This window comes from Gobio gobio (assembly GCF_949357685.1).
Source record: "Gobio gobio genome assembly, chromosome: 18".
Taxonomy (NCBI): Eukaryota; Metazoa; Chordata; class Actinopteri; order Cypriniformes; family Gobionidae; genus Gobio; species Gobio gobio.
The window spans coordinates 44,623,166-44,644,322 of NC_137111.1; the positions used below are offsets into that span (position 1 = coordinate 44,623,166).

At 41.1% G+C, this 21,157-nt stretch overlaps 1 protein-coding gene across 2 annotated transcripts in view; it reads right to left on the reverse strand.

The window, feature by feature from the left end:
• The window catches only part of slc29a1a (solute carrier family 29 member 1a), a 66,752-nt gene that overhangs the window by 21,825 nt on the left and 23,770 nt on the right, over nt 1-21,157 (reverse strand). The window contains exons 1-4 of one of the 2 annotated variants that reach the window (XM_079843338.1): nt 19,491-19,615; nt 5,574-5,658; nt 5,409-5,490; nt 654-838 (exon numbers count right to left, since the gene is read on the reverse strand). In XM_079843338.1, coding sequence (XP_079699464.1) covers nt 654-838; nt 5,409-5,490; nt 5,574-5,605 — 299 coding nt within the window. In that variant the 5' untranslated portion in view covers nt 5,606-5,658; nt 19,491-19,615. Of the gene's footprint in view, nt 1-653; nt 839-5,408; nt 5,491-5,573; nt 5,659-19,490; nt 19,616-21,157 lie in introns of those variants that run through there. The other variant, XM_079843339.1, reaches the window with a different exon arrangement.

Here is a 21,157-nt window from a genome sequence, read left to right on the forward strand (position 1 = left end):
CAGACGAGCTACTGGAGCTCAAATTGCTCAAATCTCAGTTTGTTGCGTATGGGGCTGCATAGCCGCAGACCAGTCAGGGTGCCCATGCTGACCCCTGTAAACCGCCGAAAACGCCAACAGTGGGCACGTGAGCATCAGAACTGGACCACGAAGCAATGAAAGATGGTGGCCTGGTCTGATGGATCACGTTTTCTTTGACTTGCTGCCTAATATATCCCACACACTAACAGGTGGCGTGATGAAGAGATAATCAGTTTTATTCACTTCACCTGTCAGTGGTCACCTGTCATAATGTTATGCCTGATCGGTGTAAATAAACAGGCAGCTCCCGCTCTCCATACGCACTGCTTCTGCCAGGCCAACACTTGCACGTGCGGTGTGAAGCCAGCATTCTAGTCCAGTATAATGCAACTTATAGTCCAGTGCGACTTATAGAATTTATCTTTAGTAACCAGGCTTTATTTGAGTCATCTCATATCCTTAAAATCCCACAGAACAGAATTTCAACAAGTTTCAATGTCCAGTTAGGTCAATTTAGTTGTGTGTTCATTAAAGCCATTATACATATTTGATCTTTTAGTTCAATTGGTGGCAGCTCTAATCTATGTACGTTTGTAAATCCCTCGTGCATGTAATTTCAGAGTTTGTCTCACCTCTGATGGATGAAGGAGTTGAGGCAGGTGAAAATGAGCAGTGGTACCATGGCGCACAGCGTCATCACATTGTTGAACTTTGCTTCTAAGACGTTACGATTGTCCCCCTCCGTCACCACCGTCTCATTGGCTGTCTGATTGTGTTCTCCATTGGTTTGCGGGTCCTTCAGACGTTTGGTGAAATACTGCAGAACAAGGAGAAGTGAGGTTTTTTTTTTCCCACAAAAAAATTAGACATGCTTATTTCACAGGGCCCTAAACATGTCATTTTTGTTAAACTTTTAATAAATTGTATAAGTTTCATGATTTCAATTAATTAGACATGCTTTTTGATTTTAATTCAGAATCCACAAAAATTGAAAAAAAACTGAATTTGGAAAAAAATAAAACTGTCACGTCCAAACAAGCAGAAACTGGTGCGAGGACTCAAGTGCAAAAACAAGGCTTTATTTATAAAAAATAAACATAAATACAACACAAAAACCCACGAGGGGGCAACAAACTAGAAATAACAAAACAAACTGAAAACCTACTAAAACAGAAAATCACAGGGGAAACGGGAGACGCAGACATAACATGGCAACGATACGACAAAGACTGAACACACAAAGGAACTATTTAAACGGGACAAATCAAGCAGGGAACGAGGGAACACAGGTGGGACAAATGAAACCAATAACGAGATAACAAGGGGGGTGGGATCAAGACAAAGACAGAGCACATGCCCAAAATAACAAAACACCACAAGTGCACACGAGACAGTACAGGCATGTGACATTACCCCCTCCTCAAGGAGCAGCTTCCAGATGCTCCACTAGGGACGGGAGGGACAGACCATGGCGGGGTGGGAGGGACAGACCATGGCGGGGCGGGAGGGACAGACCATGGCGGGGCGGGAGGGACAGACCATGGCGGGGCGGGAGGGACAGACCATGGCGGGGCGGGAGGGACAGACCATGGCGGGGTGGGAGGGACAGACCATGGCGGGGTGGGAGGGACAGACCATGGCGGGGTGGGAGGGACAGACCATGGCGGGGTGGGAGGGACAGACCATGGCGGGGTGGGAGGGACAGACCATGGCGGGGTGGGAGGGACAGACCATGGCGGGGTGGGAGGGACAGACCATGGCGGGGCGGGAGGGACAGACCATGGCGGGGCGGGAGGGGCAGACCAGGGCGGAGCAGACCCGGGCTGGACTGGAGGGACGGTCCAAGGCAGGACGGTCCAGGGTGGGACGGGAGGGACCAACCAAGGACGAACGGGAGGGACAGACCAGGGAAGGAGAGACCAGGGAGGAACGGGGGAAACAGACCAGGGAGGGACGGGGAAAACAAAAAGTTCAGGCGGCCAGGCCGGCCCGCAGAGTTCAGGCGGCCAGGGCAGAGCCGGACGCCAGGCCGGCGCGGGAATAGCAGGACACCAGGGCGGCTCAGTCAGAGCAGGGCGTCTGGGCGGCGCAGTCAGAGCAGGGCGTCTGGGTGGCTCGGACAGAGCATGGCGCCGGGTCGGCGCGGGCAGAGCAGGGTCCACCGGAACAGGGAGCACCGGAACACGATCCACCAGAACAGGGACCACCGGAACACGATCCACCACCGGAATTGGGACCACTGGAACACGATCCACCGGGACTGGGACCACCGGAGCACGATCCACCACCTGAATTGGGACCACCTTAACATGATCCACCGGAACCGGGACCACCGGAACACGATCCACCGGAACTGGGATCACCAGAACACGATCCACCACCTGAATTGGGACCACCGGAACACAATCCACCGGGACTGGGACCACCGGAACACAATCCACCACCGGAACACAATCCACCACCGGAATTGGGACCACCGGAACACGATCCACCGGGACCACCGGAGCACGATCCACCACCGGAATTGGGACCACCGGAACACGATCCACCGGAACCGGGACCACCAGAACACGATCCACCGGAACTGGGATCACCGGAACACGATCCACTGGAACTGGGACCACGATCCACCGGAACACCGTCCACCGGAACTGGGACCACCGGAACACGATCCACCGGAACTGGGACCACCGGAGCACGATCCACCGGAGCACCGTCCACCGGAACTGGGAGCACCGCAACACGATCCACCGGAACTGGGACCACCGGAACACGATCCACTGGAACTGGGACCACGATCCACCGGAACACCGTCCACCGGAACTGGGACCACCGGAACACGATCCACCGGAACTGGGACCACCGGAGCACGATCCACCGGAGCACCGTCCACCGGAACTGGGACCACCGCAACACGATCCACCGGAACTGGGACCACCGGAGCACGATCCACCGGAACACCGTCCACCGGAACTGGGAGCACCGCAACACGATCCACCGGAACTGGGACCACCGGAACACGATCCACCGGAACTGGGACCACCATACTCAGGACCGCCATACTCGGGACCACCGGCTCTCCTACCCCCGAAGTAGGATCCTCTCCAGTGGAGGTGTCTGACAAGGTAGGCCTGCTCTTCCTCCTCCTTCTCCGTTTCTGGGTCATCGGAGGACTGGGGCCTCCACTGAGAGTTGATGGAAGGGAACCGTCAGTGGGCTGGGATTCTGTTAGACGCAGATGTTCCGACTCAACAAGATGGTAGATGTGGTGGACAAAGTCCCAGAATCCCAGATGCCCCAGCCTTTCCATCTCCCCCGGGTTGAGAGGCATGTCCAAACAAATGTTCAATACCTCCTTAATCTCAGCCTCAGTGTAAGTCATGTGGTCTACTTTAATGAGGAGACTGCAGGCGAATTCCCTCACGTCAGCCCCCTGCTGACGGATGTAGTTAAAACTCACATACTTGGCAATTTGCAGGTAGTTGGAGGGAGATGAAAAAGAAAGCTACCCATCTTCTGCTGAGTCCTCTAGTGGTCGTATCGTTCTGTCACATCCAAACAAGCAGAAACTGGTGCGAGGTCTCAAGTGCAGAAATAAGGCTTTATTTAAAGGGGACAAATCAAGCAGGGAACGAGGGAACACAGGTGGGACAAATGAAACCAATAACGAGATAACAAGGGGGGTGGGATCAAGACAAAGACAGAGCACATGCCCAAAATAACAAAACACCACAAGTGCACACGAGACAGGACAGGCATGTGACAAAAACTTCATAGGGCCCCAATTGTTGATTAATGTTATATTGCCAAAATGTGCCTTTAAGGTAGGGGTGTGCGATAATATCGAAATATCATCTCCAAGCAACACACAGCAGTGTTTCATTACTGAATAAATCAGGGTTTTTTTTACAAATCAGTTGAATGAATGATTCAATCACTCAGTCATAGGCTGGATCCGAAATCGCCCCCTAAACCCTCAATCACTATTCCCTACGTTAATCCACTAATACAGTTCACTTGAAGGAGTTATAAAAACGAGTGAGTGAATTCGGACAGCCGTTTAATGTACATCGTCTGTACGCTCGACTCGTTATAGCGGTGCAATGTGGGATTGAATGAGTGCACTCGATAACATCCACTATGGTTTCGGACACCACTACAAATGGCTGTCCCTTCAAATAATGCCCTATTTGAGGTTATAGGGGACGATTTTGGATTCAGCCATGGTTAAATGCTTTAGGCCTGTCGCGACTGGTCGATACAATCGACTGCGTCGATGCTGTTAATTAGTCGACGTCAATATTTTTAGTCGACTGGGTAAGTTGGGTACGACATGAAATTGTATTAGTAACGTTACTTTAAAAATGACAGCACTCTAATAAGAGCAGGATTTCTTAATTTGTGTCGATGTGTGACAGCAGGAGTGAGGACGTGTGTGTGAGCTCTGCTTCCACCATTCACTAAACAATGGAAGCAGAACAGTCGAATATGTACGCGCAGCTCAGGAAAAAGAACGCAACAGAAAAGTGCGGCGCGGCTTCTCTTTTCTTTGTTATGTTGGTTTACAAACTTGTACCTTTTTACTCTTTAGTTTTACGTTTTGTCAAGGGCTTGTTTACATTTATACTTTTTTATAGTACACTACTGAATGCCAACGTTGCAAGTTAAATTAAATGTTTTTAAATACAATTTTTGAAAATGATTGCGATAAATTAGTCGATAGATTAATCGATATAAAAATAGTTGTTAGTGGCAGCCCTAAAATGCTTAATTCCTAAAGGAATCAGCCGTTTGAATGAATCGGTTGAATCTCAATGACTCAATGATTCGCTCCTTACAAGTGACTTGCTGCCACTTACTACCGGTTTTAATTTCACATTTAAAGTATCTTTTCATATTTTAAATCATTTCAAATATCAATATTCAAACAAAAAAAAACATCAAAATATAACATTATTTAAAACATCAAAATATTACACATTTGTTGTGTTTCCTCTCCATTGCAAAGATGAATTATGTTGATATAGATTTTATTTGATTGGTAACAGCCCTATTGTGTCTTAAAATTTTAATTTAGAATTTAATTTATTGATTAAATGTAAGAACAAGACCCAAAAGATGATACATACATTTAATTAGGTTCGAAAAAAAAAGCTTTATAAAAGGTACAAGTCCCCATAATATATCATCCAATTATCATTATCGATAAAGTCTCATAAAATATAATTTTTGATCAATATCGCAAACCTCTACTTTTAGGACAATGAAGTGCTCCAAATCTAATATCACTCACATAATTATGGATGCTTCTAATAATGTGCCAATAAAGATTGTTATAAATGTCAGTCTCTATGTTTGTCATTAGAACTCAATGAGATGATTGTTACCAATGTAGCAGTCATGAAGAAATTCCATGGTAGAAGAGTTCCCAGGCCCAGAATGAAGAATATGATCCATACAGCATTGTACCTGGAAGACACGTCATTTTATCCACATGCAGTTTCACTACTGAGCACTGTCCTGTGAGGAGGAGGTCGCGCTCACACATTTACCTGTCTCGCGGAGCGCTCGCCGAGGCTGTCATTGTGTCTGTCGGATGGATCTGTCACTGGTCAGTTTCACAATCTGGCATCAAATCTGAAATTACAATCACATGGAAACAACCATCAACGACGCTGAACCACAACACCACAGAAGATCTATCATTTCAAACCCAATACACTTAGTGAAACATTCAGCTTGAGAAGTATGTTTATGCTGTCTTTCTTTAAAATCTAATGTTTTGATATCCTCTTAGCTACATTTCAAACATTTTAAGTGTCCCCAAAAAGTCTGTGGGTTTTGGTATTTACTGTGAAAGTAAACACCCATATCAATTGGTATTTTGGCAGCACCAACACAAACAAATGTTAATCTCCTCATTTCAGTATCATTTTCACATGTGCTTGCAATTAGCCTAGATCTCTAAAACAATGTTTTGAATAGATCACATATGCTTTACTAAACCTTACTTCATAAAATAACAAAAAACTAATTTCCTGAGCTCAAGCGACAGCTTGTCTGGGACAGCTTGTCCCGCCCTCCAGCCCTTAAGAAACGAATCACTAAATCCTCTGCACTCAAGAAAGGGCGAAATATTTATTAATTCTGCAGTCCTTTAAGAATAAACACACACAGTGAATGAGAAACTTAATGAACTCCAGGACAGACATCCTCTGTGTCTAATGCTGGCTTTTCCATTGATAAGATACCTGTTGAACTCAATGTTTTAATGTATTTGTATGATGTTTTTTTTTACAGTTTTAGGATTAGTTCACTTTAAAATGAAAATGACCCCATGATTTACTCACCCTCAAGCCATCCTAGGTGTATGACTTTCTTCTTTCTGATGAACACAATCAGAGTTATATTAATAAATATCCTGACGCTTCCAAGCTTTCTTCGTAAGTTGAATACAGAAGGCATATGGATATTTTAGTTACAAAAGCCCATGGCTTTGCTTCAGAAGGCCTTTATTAACCCCCCTGGAGCTGTGTGGAGTACGTTCATTATGGATGGATGTACTTTTTTGAGCTTCAAACTCAATGGACCCGTCATTCCCATTATAAAGCTTGGAAGCATCAGGATATGTATTAATATAACTCTGTGTTCATCAGAAAGAAGAAAGTCATACACACTAAGGATGGCTTGAGGGTGATTAAATCATGGGGTCATTTTCATTTTAAAGTGAATTACTCCTTTAAAGCTTGGTACTGGATTCTGTTGCTCTTAAATGAGGTACTTCGGAGGCAACAAAGCACTGTAAGATGTATCGGATATGATAATGACAGACTGTGAGGAGCATAAACATACAGAACCATCACATGGATGCATTACTGACAACAATGAGCTTGAAACCATACTGATCCTGATGCATTATCCTTTCCCAAAAAGCATACTTTCTAAACTCTCTAAACACACATTCAAACTGTCAGGATATAGAAAACAGTTCTCGTCGTTAAAGGGTTAGTTCACCCGAAAATGAAAATTCTGTCAGTCTCACATGTCAGGTTCATCTTCTGAACATGAGTAAAGATTGATTTCTGTTCCTCCATTGACAATCTAATAAAAGCCTTAATTCAATCTGTTCATCATATAAATTGATCGCGTCTTTGGACTGAACTGCTCAGTTCATATGGATTAGTTTTACAATCTCTTTATGAACTTTTTAAAGCGTCAAAGTGGTAGTTGCGTAGCGGTCAATGGAGGGACAGAAATCTCTCAGATTTCATCAAAAAAATCTTCATTTGTGTTCTGAAGATGAACAAAAGTCTTACTGAATTGGAACGAAATGAGGATGAGTAAATAATGACAGAATACAAATTTTTGGGTGAACTAACCCTTTAAGAGATTTGCCATATTATCAATCATTTTTACGCTGTTTTATTGTTCCTTCCTGCCTTAATTGATGGAGAAAATTAATCTGAAAGACATTTCAAAGTTGCATGATGTTATTATGTTGTACCATTTCTTAAAAACAATGACAAATAATAAAGGTTTTCATGTTCCACAGCTATTGCAAAATTCAAGTGTACGGTCAGTAATGTGCTCAATGAGAAATGATCAATGCTAGCTTAAAGCCTTTCTTTAGACATTTTGAAAACAACAACTATAAAAGCTGATTCTTCTGAAACATTATAACAAGTTCCCCATTTCAAATAGTATTCCAGCTAACTGTGATTTCAGCTCAATTTCCAATGCCTGAACCGGCATGTTGCACAAGACCTTTATAATTCAGCCACTTGACACAAGTGATCTGATTTGGCCAAATTGTTTACAATCACTGGAAATCTCAGTCACGTTGAGGGAATCTGATTGTAGTCTGATTGACCTAACTCCTGTCACCACGTGTCCTAAGTACTGTCAGTATTAGGGCCGCAATTAAACCGCACACGATTTGGCAAAGGCTGTGATTATTTAATGCGCAGCTTCTCGGTGAAGCACGGCTGTGATCAGTAGTAAATGTAAAGGTAGTAAAAGGTAAAAAAAACTTGAATTCCTAAAAATTAAAATGGGAATTTGGGAAAAAATAAAACAGATTTTATAGGGCCCTACATTACTCCAGTCTTCAGTGTCACATGATCCTTCAGAAATCATTCTAATATGATGATTTGCAGCAAAATACATTTTTATTATCAATGTTGAACACTGATGTGCTGCTATGTTTGTGGAAAGCATGATACATTTTATTCAGGATTCTTTAATGAATAGAAAGTTATTTTATTTGAAATAAATAATCATAATGACACTTTTGAAGTTTTGATAAATGTATATATTTAATGCATCCTTGATTAATAGTGTATTAATTTACTTTTTTTAAAGAATAACACTTTATTTTAGTGTCCTTGTTACATGTTACACGTACTTACCATAGTAATTTATAATTTACCATAGTAAATGTACCACAATAACCCTCGCTCTAATCCAACCCTAACCCTATAGTAAGTACATGTATAGTTAATTAATATTACTCCGTACTTAAATATATAATTACACTGACAAACTTAAAATAAAGTGTAACCAAAAATAAATATGTGTAAATATTTGTGAAATTAATTTCATACTTACACTCAGAGTTTGAAAAACTTGCAAAGTTTGAAAGACATCAGTCTTTATTTATTAAAAGCCTGTATAACCTTGCTGAAATATTTTATGCTAGAGATTAACATGCAGTCCCATTACATTTTTCCAAGTCTTTGTCAACAACGTCTCTGATTTACAATGTGCAATCACTCCCAGATCAGCTCATGGGCCAAATCTGATAGAGGTCATCCCAAACCTCCCATTTCTACACGAGCCAAGGTGTACAGTCACAGCCGCACTCCACAAATGAATCCCAGCAGCCTAAAATCACAGTCCCCCGATTTGGTTCACCTTCCGTCCTGAAAAACACCTTTGGTAGTTTTCCCGGACGGTCCTCTGACTCTGCTTCCTGGGACTGCGCTTCTAAAAAGTTCCTCAGAGGCTCAATATTTCACAGCAAAGCTGCAGGGTCCTGAAATAGTCAGCAGACCCACAGAGAGAAGCCTGAAACCTGAGAACATCAGCGGTGCATCCAAGAACAAGCTCGGAAAAGATTTGTGTTCAAGAGGCCCTGTGAACCAATTCTAGCTGTCCATCTCCTCAACACAAGAGCAAGAAGATATGAATATGGATGGAAATCCTAATAAGAATTGCATTACTATGCAAATTCTTCATAATTCTTTCAGTACTTTAAGGAAGCAATAAAAGGTTTGTGTCAGTCATTCCTCTAAGGCTACAGTCACACTGTCGTTGGGAATCTGATCTAAAATGATTAGCTGTCCAGTCCACACTGTGTATCGCAACTGTTCATATCCAATGTGTGTGTCCCATGCCACTCTTTTGTTTTCCGGAATATCTGCAATGGCTTTATGGCTATGACGTTGCATTTTTAGTTATATGGCAAAAACAACAATAACAACAATTACAACATGGAGGTTTGCACACACTAAAAAAATGTGGGTTATTTTTTTCCACCCAGATTCTGGGTTGAGCGTTTTCATGGGTCATTTTTTGGGTTATTTTTTCAGTGTTTGGGTAGTTTTTGTGTTACCCTGATCCTGGTCAGATGTAACAACCCAGTGTTTGGGTAGGTTTTTTTGTTACCCAGCTCCTGGGTCAGACGTGACAACCCAGTGTTTGGGTAGTTTTTGTGTTACTCAGCTCCTGGTCAGACGTAACAACCCAGTGTTTGGGTAGTTTTTGTGTTACCCAGCTCCTGGTCAGACGTAACAACCCAGTGTTTGGGTAGTTTTTGTGTTACTCAGCTCCTGGGTCAGACGTGACAACCCAGTGTTTGGGTAGTTTTTGTGTTACCCTGATCCTGGGTCAGACGTAACAACCCAGTGTTTGGGTAGTTTTTGTGTTACCCTGATCCTGGGTCAGACGTAACAACCCAGTGTTTGGGTGGTTTTTGTGTTACCCAGATCATGGGTCAGACGTAACAACCCAGTGTTTGGGTAGTTTTTGTGTTACCCTGATCCTGGGTCAGACGTAACAACCCAGTGTTTGGGTGGTTTTTGTGTTACCCAGATCATGGGTCAGACGTAACAACACAGTGTTTGGGTGGTTTTTGTGTTACCCAGATCATGGGTCAGACGTAACAACCCAGTGTTTGGGTAGTTTTTGTGTTACCCTGATCCTGGGTCAGACGTAACAACCCAGTGTTTGGGTAGTTTTTGTGTTACCCAGCTCCTGGGTCAGACGTAACAACCCAGTGTTTGGGTGGTTTTTGTGTTACCCAGATCATGGGTCAGACGTAACAACACAGTGTTTGGGTAGTTTTTGTGTTACCCAGATCATGGGTCAGACGTAACAACACAGTGTTTGGGTAGTTTTTGTGTTACCCAGCTCCTGGGTCAGACGTAACAACCCAGTGTTTGGGTAGTTTTTGTGTTACCCAGATCATGGGTCAGACGTAACAACACAGTGTTTGGGTAGTTTTTGTGTTACCCAGATCATGGGTCAGACGTAACAACCCAGTGTTTGGGTAGTTTTTGTGTTACCCAGATCATGGGTCAGACGTAACAACCCAGTGTTTGGGTAGTTTTTGTGTTACCCTGATCCTGGGTCAGACGTAACAACCCAGTGTTTGGGTAGTTTTTGTGTTACCCAGCTCCTGGGTCAGACGTAACAACCCAGTGTTTGGGTAGTTTTTGTGTTACCCAGCTCCTGGGTCAGACGTAACAACACAGTGTTTGGGTAGTTTTTGTGTTACCCAGCTCCTGGGTCAGACGTGACAACCCAGTGTTTGGGTAGTTTTTGTGTTACCCAGATCATGGGTCAGACGTAACAACACAGTGTTTGGGTAGTTTTTGTGTTACCCAGCTCCTGGGTCAGACGTAACAACCCAGTGTTTGGGTAGTTTTTGTGTTACCCAGATCATGGGTCAGACGTAACAACACAGTGTTTGGGTAGTTTTTGTGTTACCCAGATCATGGGTCAGACGTAACAACACAGTGTTTGGGTAGTTTTTGTGTTACCCAGATCATGGGTCAGACGTAACAACACAGTGTTTGGGTAGTTTTTGTGTTACCCTGATCCTGGGTCAGACGTAACAACCCAGTGTTTGGGTAGTTTTTGTGTTACCCAGCTCCTGGGTCAGACGTAACAACCCAGTGTTTGGGTAGTTTTTGTGTTACCCAGCTCCTGGGTCAGACGTAACAACCCAGTGTTTGGGTAGTTTTTGTGTTACCCAGCTCCTGGGTCAGACGTAACAACACAGTGTTTGGGTGGTTTTTGTGTTACCCAGCTCCTGGGTCAGACGTGACAACCCAGTGTTTGGGTAGTTTTTGTGTTACCCAGATCATGGGTCAGACGTAACAACCCAGTGTTTGGGTAGTTTTTGTGTTACCCTGATCCTGGTCAGACGTAACAACCCAGTGTTTGGGTAGTTTTTGTGTTACCCAGCTCCTGGGTCAGACGTGACAACCCAGTGTTTGGGTGGTTTTTGTGTTACCCAGCTCCTGGGTCAGACGTGACAACCCAGTGTTTGGGTAGTTTTTGTGTTACCCAGATCATGGGTCAGACGTGACAACCCAGTGTTTGGGTAGTTTTTGTGTTACCCTGATCCTGGTCAGACGTAACAACCCAGTGTTTGGGTAGTTTTTGTGTTACCCAGCTCCTGGGTCAGACGTGACAACCCAGTGTTTGGGTAGTTTTTGTGTTACCCAGATCATGGGTCAGACGTAACAACACAGTGTTTGGGTAGTTTTTGTGTTACCCTGATCCTGGGTCAGACGTAACAACCCAGTGTTTGGGTAGTTTTTGTGTTACCCAGCTCCTGGGTCAGACGTAACAACCCAGTGTTTGGGTAGTTTTTGTGTTACCCAGCTCCTGGGTCAGACGTAACAACCCAGTGTTTGGGTAGTTTTTGTGTTACCCAGCTCCTGGGTCAGACGTAACAACACAGTGTTTGGGTGGTTTTTGTGTTACCCAGCTCCTGGGTCAGACGTGACAACCCAGTGTTTGGGTAGTTTTTGTGTTACCCAGATCATGGGTCAGACGTAACAACACAGTGTTTGGGTAGTTTTTGTGTTACCCAGATCATGGGTCAGACGTGACAACCCAGTGTTTGGGTAGTTTTTGTGTTACCCTGATCCTGGTCAGACGTAACAACCCAGTGTTTGGGTAGTTTTTGTGTTACCCAGCTCCTGGGTCAGACGTGACAACCCAGTGTTTGGGTAGTTTTTGTGTTACCCAGATCATGGGTCAGACGTAACAACACAGTGTTTGGGTAGTTTTTGTGTTACCCAGATCATGGGTCAGACGTGACAACCCAGTGTTTGAGTAGTTTTTGTGTTACCCTGATCCTGGGTCAGACGTAACAACCCAGTGTTTGGGTGGTTTTTGTGTTACCCAGCTCCTGGGTCAGACGTGACAACCCAGTGTTTGGGTAGTTTTTGTGTTACCCAGATCCTGGGTCAGACGTAACAACCCAGGGGTTGAGTTATTTATCACAGGCTTTTTGTGACCTGTTCGGGAGAGAGCAGTCCAGCTCCCTCAAATTGGTGCAAGTCTTCGGTAAAATGCAGATTTTGTGTACATTTTATTTTATCTATAAATTAATTATTGTGCTGTATATCGTTTAATTTTATGCAAAGCAAAATACAGGGGCGCGATGTGGGTCACCTAAATGAGTGTCGTGTCTGTCTTTTCGCGTGATAGAAATGCCTGCAGCATAAAATGTTATGATACAGAATATACTTAGTGAACATTTCTGTGGACAGATAATCTGTTTATTTATGGACAGGTTATGGAGTCAGTCACAGCATATTTCAGCTACAAGTGAAATGCAGGATGGCGGTCTAAAGTTAGAAGTTCCCCCCCGCTGAACATGACACAAGCTCTAGCACGAGATGCAGCGAAGCTACAGTGGAAACGGGACCACAGAGACTGGTCGATTACACTTGAATTACTTCTAAATGTTTAATTTTTACTTCTAATATTTGTTAAATGAGCTTAAATGTTGGCAATATGTATTAAAAACTATATAAAATATGCTATACTGTAAAAATATATTAGAAAATACACCAAAATATGCATAAATTCTAAAAATGCGCATTAAAAAAACACGTGCTCATTTGAGTCGGATACATTTTTTATTCAATAAGAAAACATGCGCATAAACTACGATGCAAACCCATTTACCGAATAAATTCCTTGATACGCATCAAAAATAGCATGTGACTTTGCATGATGGGACAGCATAACTGGTCTAACGAGCGGAACAATCTTTTTGAAACCATTTGGAACCAATGGAAGTGGCCATTTTGTTATCTTCGAATCACTGTTTTATACGATATTCCAATTTTGTGCACAAGTTAAATTTGCAATTTTGGATAGAAACAGCTATTGAAATGGATTTCATGTGATTTTATGCCATTTTACACTAGCTAAATCTCATCATCTAAATCTGATGTGCACAAAAATCGGACCTGGACTGAAAGTCTGAACAAGGCTGAAATTGTTGTTTCTTCACTTTAACGGAATACGTTTAGTATAAGAAATGATTCCCAGTTCCCAAGACCTGGCTAAATTTCACAAGCGTTACTATAAGCATCATAAATATGCATAATCTCAATCAAAGCCTCTTTGTAAAATGTGTGCCAAGCAATGTGCCACCTGTGCCAAACAATGCCCACTTTCTATCCCAGAAAAACCCACTGGTTTAGTATGGTCACAGAAAAACAACAGACCACAATTACATTTATTTTCCCTTACTCATTTCAAAGTGCTGTGAGGCAGCTGGACGGCAGGCCTGCTTTCTCTACTGGGGTATGAAAATCACTATTGGCTGAAGCATACGGCCATTTCATTTGCCCTCTATTCTCTTCCACAAGGAAATTATTATGAAAGCAAGAAAGACATGATTTTATGCCATGTTAAAATTAAAGCCAGAAGTGGGATTGAAATAAAACACTGCAATATGTTGGCTTATTTGAAAAAAATAAATGATAGCTAATTTTCACCATCTGTGACTGACAAAATATTTTTCAGTATTGAGTCCACGAACATCATGAACGAGCGTAACAGTAATTATCTGTGTGTGTATATCAAAACACATCAGCAAGTTGAAACTTTGCATGCATGTTCATGAGCCTAAATAACCAGCAGTTCAGTCAACTCAAAAATCGAAACGGGTCAAATTGACCCGCAACATAAGATTAATAGCAGAAGTGGGACTGAAACAAACATTGCAATATGTTGGCTTATTTGTGCCACGTTTCCTGCAAAAACACAACTCTATTAAACCACTCCAATCTCTGGAAATCCACAGCTCTAGTTTGCTTTAAACTACATTAAACAACATTCACAGCACATTTTACTTAAGACAGGATATTCCATGAGAATAAAAGTACAGGACTTTATAGGATTGTGGTGGTTAGAGGTGAAGGGTTGGAAATGTTTTTTGTGATGTCAGAAGAAAAGAAAAGCCATGTAAGGGTTAATGTATTCTGATGAATGATTACAAAGACAACCACTTTATTTCATTTGAAGTAACGTAGAATCATTTTCAATAGGATTGTGCATTAAAAAAAGCAATTTTGATTTCTGTTAACTTTGAAGAGAAGTATTTTACTGTATTAACACAGATAATATTTACAGGCGGATATGTTGTGCAAACTTTTTTTTAATGCAGCTGCAATACCACTAAGGAAACCTAGATTTTGATCTTTCTGTGCATAAAGCGAGTGTGCGGCCAGAGTTGCATGCCATGCACGCCACATGAGTTACATTAAGAACATTACCCGCCTATAGTACTGAGAGCATGATACAGCTCACATGAATCTCATCTAAAGTGCATGAGAACTGCACAAACATCTACTTTCCAAACCACGGGCAAATGCATGACACTTGAAGGAAACTCAAACTGTGTGGACAACTAAACACCACAGAAAGCAGGGCTGTCATTAAAACTGAGTCAAAGCAGGAGGTTTCTTTTAAAACATTGTAAACATCCCATCAGGACACAAACATCAGCAATTTACCCTTTACTACTGGTATGTAAATGTGGCAAAATCAAAGCTAAAGTTATCTTTTATTGACTAAATGACATTTAACAAAGAAGAACAAGCTTATAGATGACCGCAAAGTTAGGGTTTGACATGGAACAAAAGTCAAAATTCTTATTTTGATATCATTTAAAAGTCTTCAAAAGTAATTGAAAAAAACTCTAGCATAAGTTGTTTGCAAATACCACTTCAATTAATATTTAAACAGCAGTTTGAATCCCAAACTTGTGGTCTTGGCCACTTGAAAGCGTGTACACTACACGCAGGAAGTTGCGCAAGACTGTCCCATGTCTTAAAAATACCAAAGCACAGGGCCCTTAATGCACACTAAACCCATATACACTAACCCCCCTTCGGAGGCTAAGCGTATCCCATCATGCATTATGTTCGGGAACTCACATGCCCATGAGATCATGAGATGTCGAGAAAATGTTCCACTACAATTTAAATGATTTAGATATTACATTTAATTTGGTAGTAAAACAAAGTGTGGCACATTTTATCGGTGCAAAGAGCAGTCTGCTTTGTGTATTTTTGTACAACATTTGCTACTGCTTTTTATCACTTATTTAGAAGCACCATGATTTTAAAATTACTTCTACTACTTGTTACATTCCAAGCCTGTCCTGGACATTTCCCAGAATCCTCCCTGTCTCACACCTGTACTCACTTCCTCATCGTCTCTCCCCGGATTCCCTGCACCTGGTCTTTGTCATTAGCACTCCCTTTATATTGAACTCACTCCCAGCACTCCTTGTCCGTTCTTTTGTTGTTGTTATGTTTAAGTGTGTATGGTGTTCGCGTTGTCTCTTGAGTTATTAAACCCCTCTTTTGTGGAAGCTCTGAATCTTCTCTTCCCTGCTGCACTACACATCTGTGACACTACTGAATTATTTTAAAATGCATTAGTATTGAAAGTAAAACAGCTCTGTAAATGCATTTTTTGCATTGTCCCATCGGGTAATCAATAGTCTTATACACACTTACAGTCTTCATGCCTACTTGAACATTTGGGCCAAATTTACAATAGATAATGTATGTTGTATAAAAAAAAATAAAAGAAAAAGGTTAACATTGGCCTTAGCATGGTAATGAGGAGTCATCAATTGTCTTAAAGGGATAGTTCACCCAAAAATGAAAATTAGCCCATGATTTACTCACCCTCAAGTCATCCTAGGTGTATGACATTCTTCTTTCAGACGAAGACAATCTGAGTTATATTAAAAATGTTCTGGCTAATCCAAGCTTTATAATAGCAGTAATAGTTGCTCTGTTTTTGAAGTCCATAAAAAATGCATCTGTCCGTCAAATAACGTGCTCCACGCAGCTCCAGGGGGTTAATAAAGGCCTTCTGAAGCGAATCGATGCGTTTGTGTAAGAAAAATATCCATATTTAAAAATGTATTTCATTTTTTTCTATGGCTCTGCATCAGCCGTCCCCGCGCCATCACTTCCGGCGAATAAGGTCAAAATACAAGCAAAATATCGGCGCGATCATAGATATATACATAGATTCCTCATTAGTGCCTGCACGGATCGATTGAATGAAGAATCTATGTATATATATCTTTGATCACGCCAGTATTTTGACCTTATTCGCCGGAAGTTATGGCGCTGGGAATACTAGATGACGTCCGTCTGATAAGAGGTAAAAAGAATTACATAAATACTGTTGGGTTTCTCGCAGAAACCGATCGTTTTGTGTCTCAAGACATCAATGTGTCGCCACGGGCCGCATGGTTTAATAAGGATTCGTTTGTCTATGTGTTTTTACTCTCATACTCTAAAATATCCCCATTGACATGCATTATACGACTATCACACTGCAACGGTTCGAGTTAAAAATCTTCATTTGTGTTCTACTGAAAAAACAAAGACACCTACATCTTGGATGCCCTGGGGGAGAGCAGATAAACATAAACATTTCGTTTTTTGGGTGAACTATCCCTTTATCTCCTTATTGTAACAAACGCTATAGTTAAAGGTGCGGTATGCAGGATTGAAATGGGTACTGCAGTCCAAAATCAAAATATCGGAGAGCGTTGTTTCTCCCGCCCCCTCCTCCTCAGACTTGATGCTCGCACAGGTTGCCAGCATGAGGACACGCAAAAGGAGCGAACACAATTGACAATGACAGCCACACTGTAAGTTGATGAGTTGATTTATCCGCGTTTTAATGTGCCCTCGTTCATAGAGATTTTTAGATGGATGCTGAGGCTTTTTAGGTCGGGTAGAATCTGCGACCTCTGACCCGGTTTGTTCGCTGGCTTCCATGGCAGCAATACGCTGTGTTGTCCGCCAACTGGCAACCTGTGGTGTGGAAATACTATTGGGTAAACTGGCAGCGTGCGGTATCACACTGACCAAAACAAAAACAGGCATTCTGACAACTCGAAGAAGAATAACGGGCTGTAGCTTTGTTTTCCAGATAAACAAGTGGGTGAATTTAGCATGTTTCCTACATATCTGCAAGCATATTATGGTATTTTTATGCTTTAGTAAAAAAAGTGAAAAACTTACATATAGCACCTTTAAACAATTACCAGAAATATGTTACTTTTTCATAAGGCCAAGTACACGTTAGTCACAAACTTTATGATGCCAAGGACCCCCAAATATGATTAACCTTATCTCTATATAGATAAATAGTAAGTGGGACAACTTACAACTTGTGTCCAAACTTAAATTGGCTATACTTAATATTGGATGTATAAACCTGAAGAAGAACATTTTCATTTAAAAATTATTTGTGTAAGCAACTTTCACAATAAATGTATGCAAGCAGCTTACATACTGTGTTAAGAAAACTGCCTTACAACCCAGTGAGCGAGAAAAAGGACTATAGTGAGAAAAACTCACTAGAAAGATACAAAGCAAACATACACAATTCTGGAAAGTATGTAGACTGCAAGAAAGGAGAGAAACATTTAGAACTGAAACAGTCAATGTTCGGTAGACTTTATCCATTTTTGCTTTGTCTTTTTATTATTATTATCTGAAATTTTCTGGTGACCCCTCAGAACCTTCTGGAGGACCCCTGGAGGTCACCGGACCCCAGTTTGAAAACCCCTGCGTTAGACCTTCTTGAATTATTGACTAAACAATTGATTTCCCCTATGTGTAAAATGTGTTCTTCTAATAATGACGGATATTAGGTAAACCTGGCTTTAAGATATTCCAAGAGATTAGAGAAAAATTAACATTTTCAAAATAATACAATTTTCGCTACAGTTAGTTTGACCTATCATAGCTCTTTGATTTAGACAAATTCTGTCAAACTGATACGTTTTTAGGTGCTTAAATAAAATAAAATACATCATATCCTATGTAAACAAGTAATTGTTAAGTAGGCTCTTCTTTTTTGCTGCTGTTTTCAACGCATGTGTGGAAGATACCAGAAATTAACATGTTGCAAAACAAACAAACAAATAAATAAATCTCATGAGAAAGCATGCCCCGGGTCCCGCCAAACGGTTCACACTTCATCGCCCCACCCCAAAACTACGCCCTTGCACTTATGCATAGAAAAAATCTGAATAAAGATTCTAAAAATAAAAAAAACTCAACATAATAGCATGCAGTATATGAAATGACGGTAAGAAATATTGACATAATATTGATTTTGGGTTACTGTTAAATTCATTTTACAAATGTTTTTTTTGGGGGGGGGGTCACACACTACGCTATTGTAGTTTCTTCAGGAAGATAACCAGCTACCGATCTCTGCTGATCTTTACACATGGCAATTACTAGACTATTATAAAAACGAAATCAACAAGAACATATGGCACAAAAGGCAACCGGACGATGCTACGTAAAGCGAGCTGGCATCATCATGTACTACTACTTTTATGGCGCCAAACGCGACAGTCTGATCTAACTGTCAAACAACATAGCATCATTTCTCTTGGTTCGAAGTACGTTACATTTCAAGACACAAACCAATTTACATTTCACTAAACATAACATTAGAACAGGCAGTCGCGTGCCAATACAGCATGCCCAACACACGTGGCAAGCACCCATTTACCCAAACAGTAATGTAATACTTTAACGTAATACGTTAACAAACCAAATAGATATAATTCCAACTATTTCGGAGAACTACGTATAACTACCGCGAAAAAGTAAAGTAACGTCGCGAATAAATTTGCCGCTAAATTTTAACGTACGTATCGCGCGCATTAAAACAACACAATGGTTATAGGCTACTCAAACCCACGTGACACCACCACGCGGGTCGGGCTGTTTCTAAAACACCACAGAACATTGTTGAACTTTTGAATGTCGATTTTTGAAAATACAGGTTTCAAACGAAAACAATCCCAAAAGTAACTCGACCAATAAAAGTGTATGTGATGTGAGTAAGTACTACTAGTAAAATCGAGACCTTACCTTGACGAGCCGAGAGAGAGCTGTGCCCGCGGAGTCTTGAGCGGGCTGCCTGAGAGGAAGGACTGTCAGTCACAAACACACACACACAAACACACACACACACACACACACACACACAGAGAGAGAGACAGAGGCGCGCGCTCTCTCTCTTCAATAGCTTGATCTTTACCATTTCAATAATGTCAATAAATACTGTTAAATTATTATTATTTCAGCTATAGGACTAAAACTTTTCATTTCCTCCTGAGACAAAACAAAGTTTTTTGAATTTAGTATCTTTTATGCCATTGCATTGTTTCAAGAATAAATGAAAAATATATTTTATTCATTGTTATTTTGTACATATGTAGTACCAGGACTTGACATGAAATGACATATAGGCAAAAACAATGGGATTTTATTTTTCATTCACCAATACATTTTTAGGTTTCATGAATTTTCTTTTAAACCAAACTTTGTAAAAAGATGAATCTCAACTATGTTATGAATTGATATATCATTTTATTTTATGCAATATGTGGGTAAAATGGCCATACATGCGAAGTTCCATTTAATACAATACATCAATTTTGATCTATTTTTAAGACCAATGACAAGTTGTTGTCATTGTGAAACATTGTGGTCATGGTCAAATATAATGTCCACTACAGTGGAAAAAAAAGTCTATTCTTATACCCAGGAGGATACGGTACAAAAGTTTGCAGACACTTTGTACAATGTAATGTATAAATATAATTTAAAGACTTCTGTTTAAGTGCGTATGCATTCTTCATACTACATATTATTGGAAAGGATAGCGAAGATAGAAACTGAAATCCAGCACACTTGTCCAGAATACATAACTGATTGATTATAAAGCATCCCATGAATCCAAAGAATGTCCTGAAATCTACACGAATGCAAAACTCTCTTACATTTGAGTTTTTTCTTTAATGATTAATGACTTTATTATTTCTACAATGTGGAAAATAGTAGTCATGATTACATGTGTCCAACCTTAGTTTAGACTGATAGTGTGTAAGTTATAGTCGGTTTGAAACGGCTTCTCAGACAAGAAGAAAACTAGTAGAACGGGGCTTGATTTTGTCCATGGGGAGTTGATTGGATGGTCGTGGTTTGCTATTGGTGGATCTCATGTGAGTGACAGCTTGCCCCGCCCTCCCGCAAGTGAACGCATCATCAGAGAAGAGTAGAGATTTTGTTGTGAGGGGAGGGGAAGTTATTTTGATTCAAGATTACAAGGCACATTAATTAAAAATAATTAGTTATGATAATCCAATATAAATTATATGGTCAATAAATTATGACAACATATGTTTTTTACGTTGCTTGAACTCATCAAAATCAATAAGTTTTATACATTTAAGTTACAGTTTATGAAATATTCAACACATTTTTTAAAGTCAGTTTAATGTAATGTAAGTTGAAATGACTTAAACATCCAAGTTGAATGTACTTAAAAATGTAAAGCAATGTAATGCCAAATAATTTGTAATGTTTACAGTGAATATAGAACAGTGTGTGTGTGTGTGTGGACTGGTAATCATCACGTTATGGGGACAAAATGTCCCCACAAAGATAGCAATATCCGAAATCCTCATCCTTGTGGGGACATTTTTAGGTCCCCATGAGGAAAACATCTTATAAATCAGACTAAGTGATGTTTT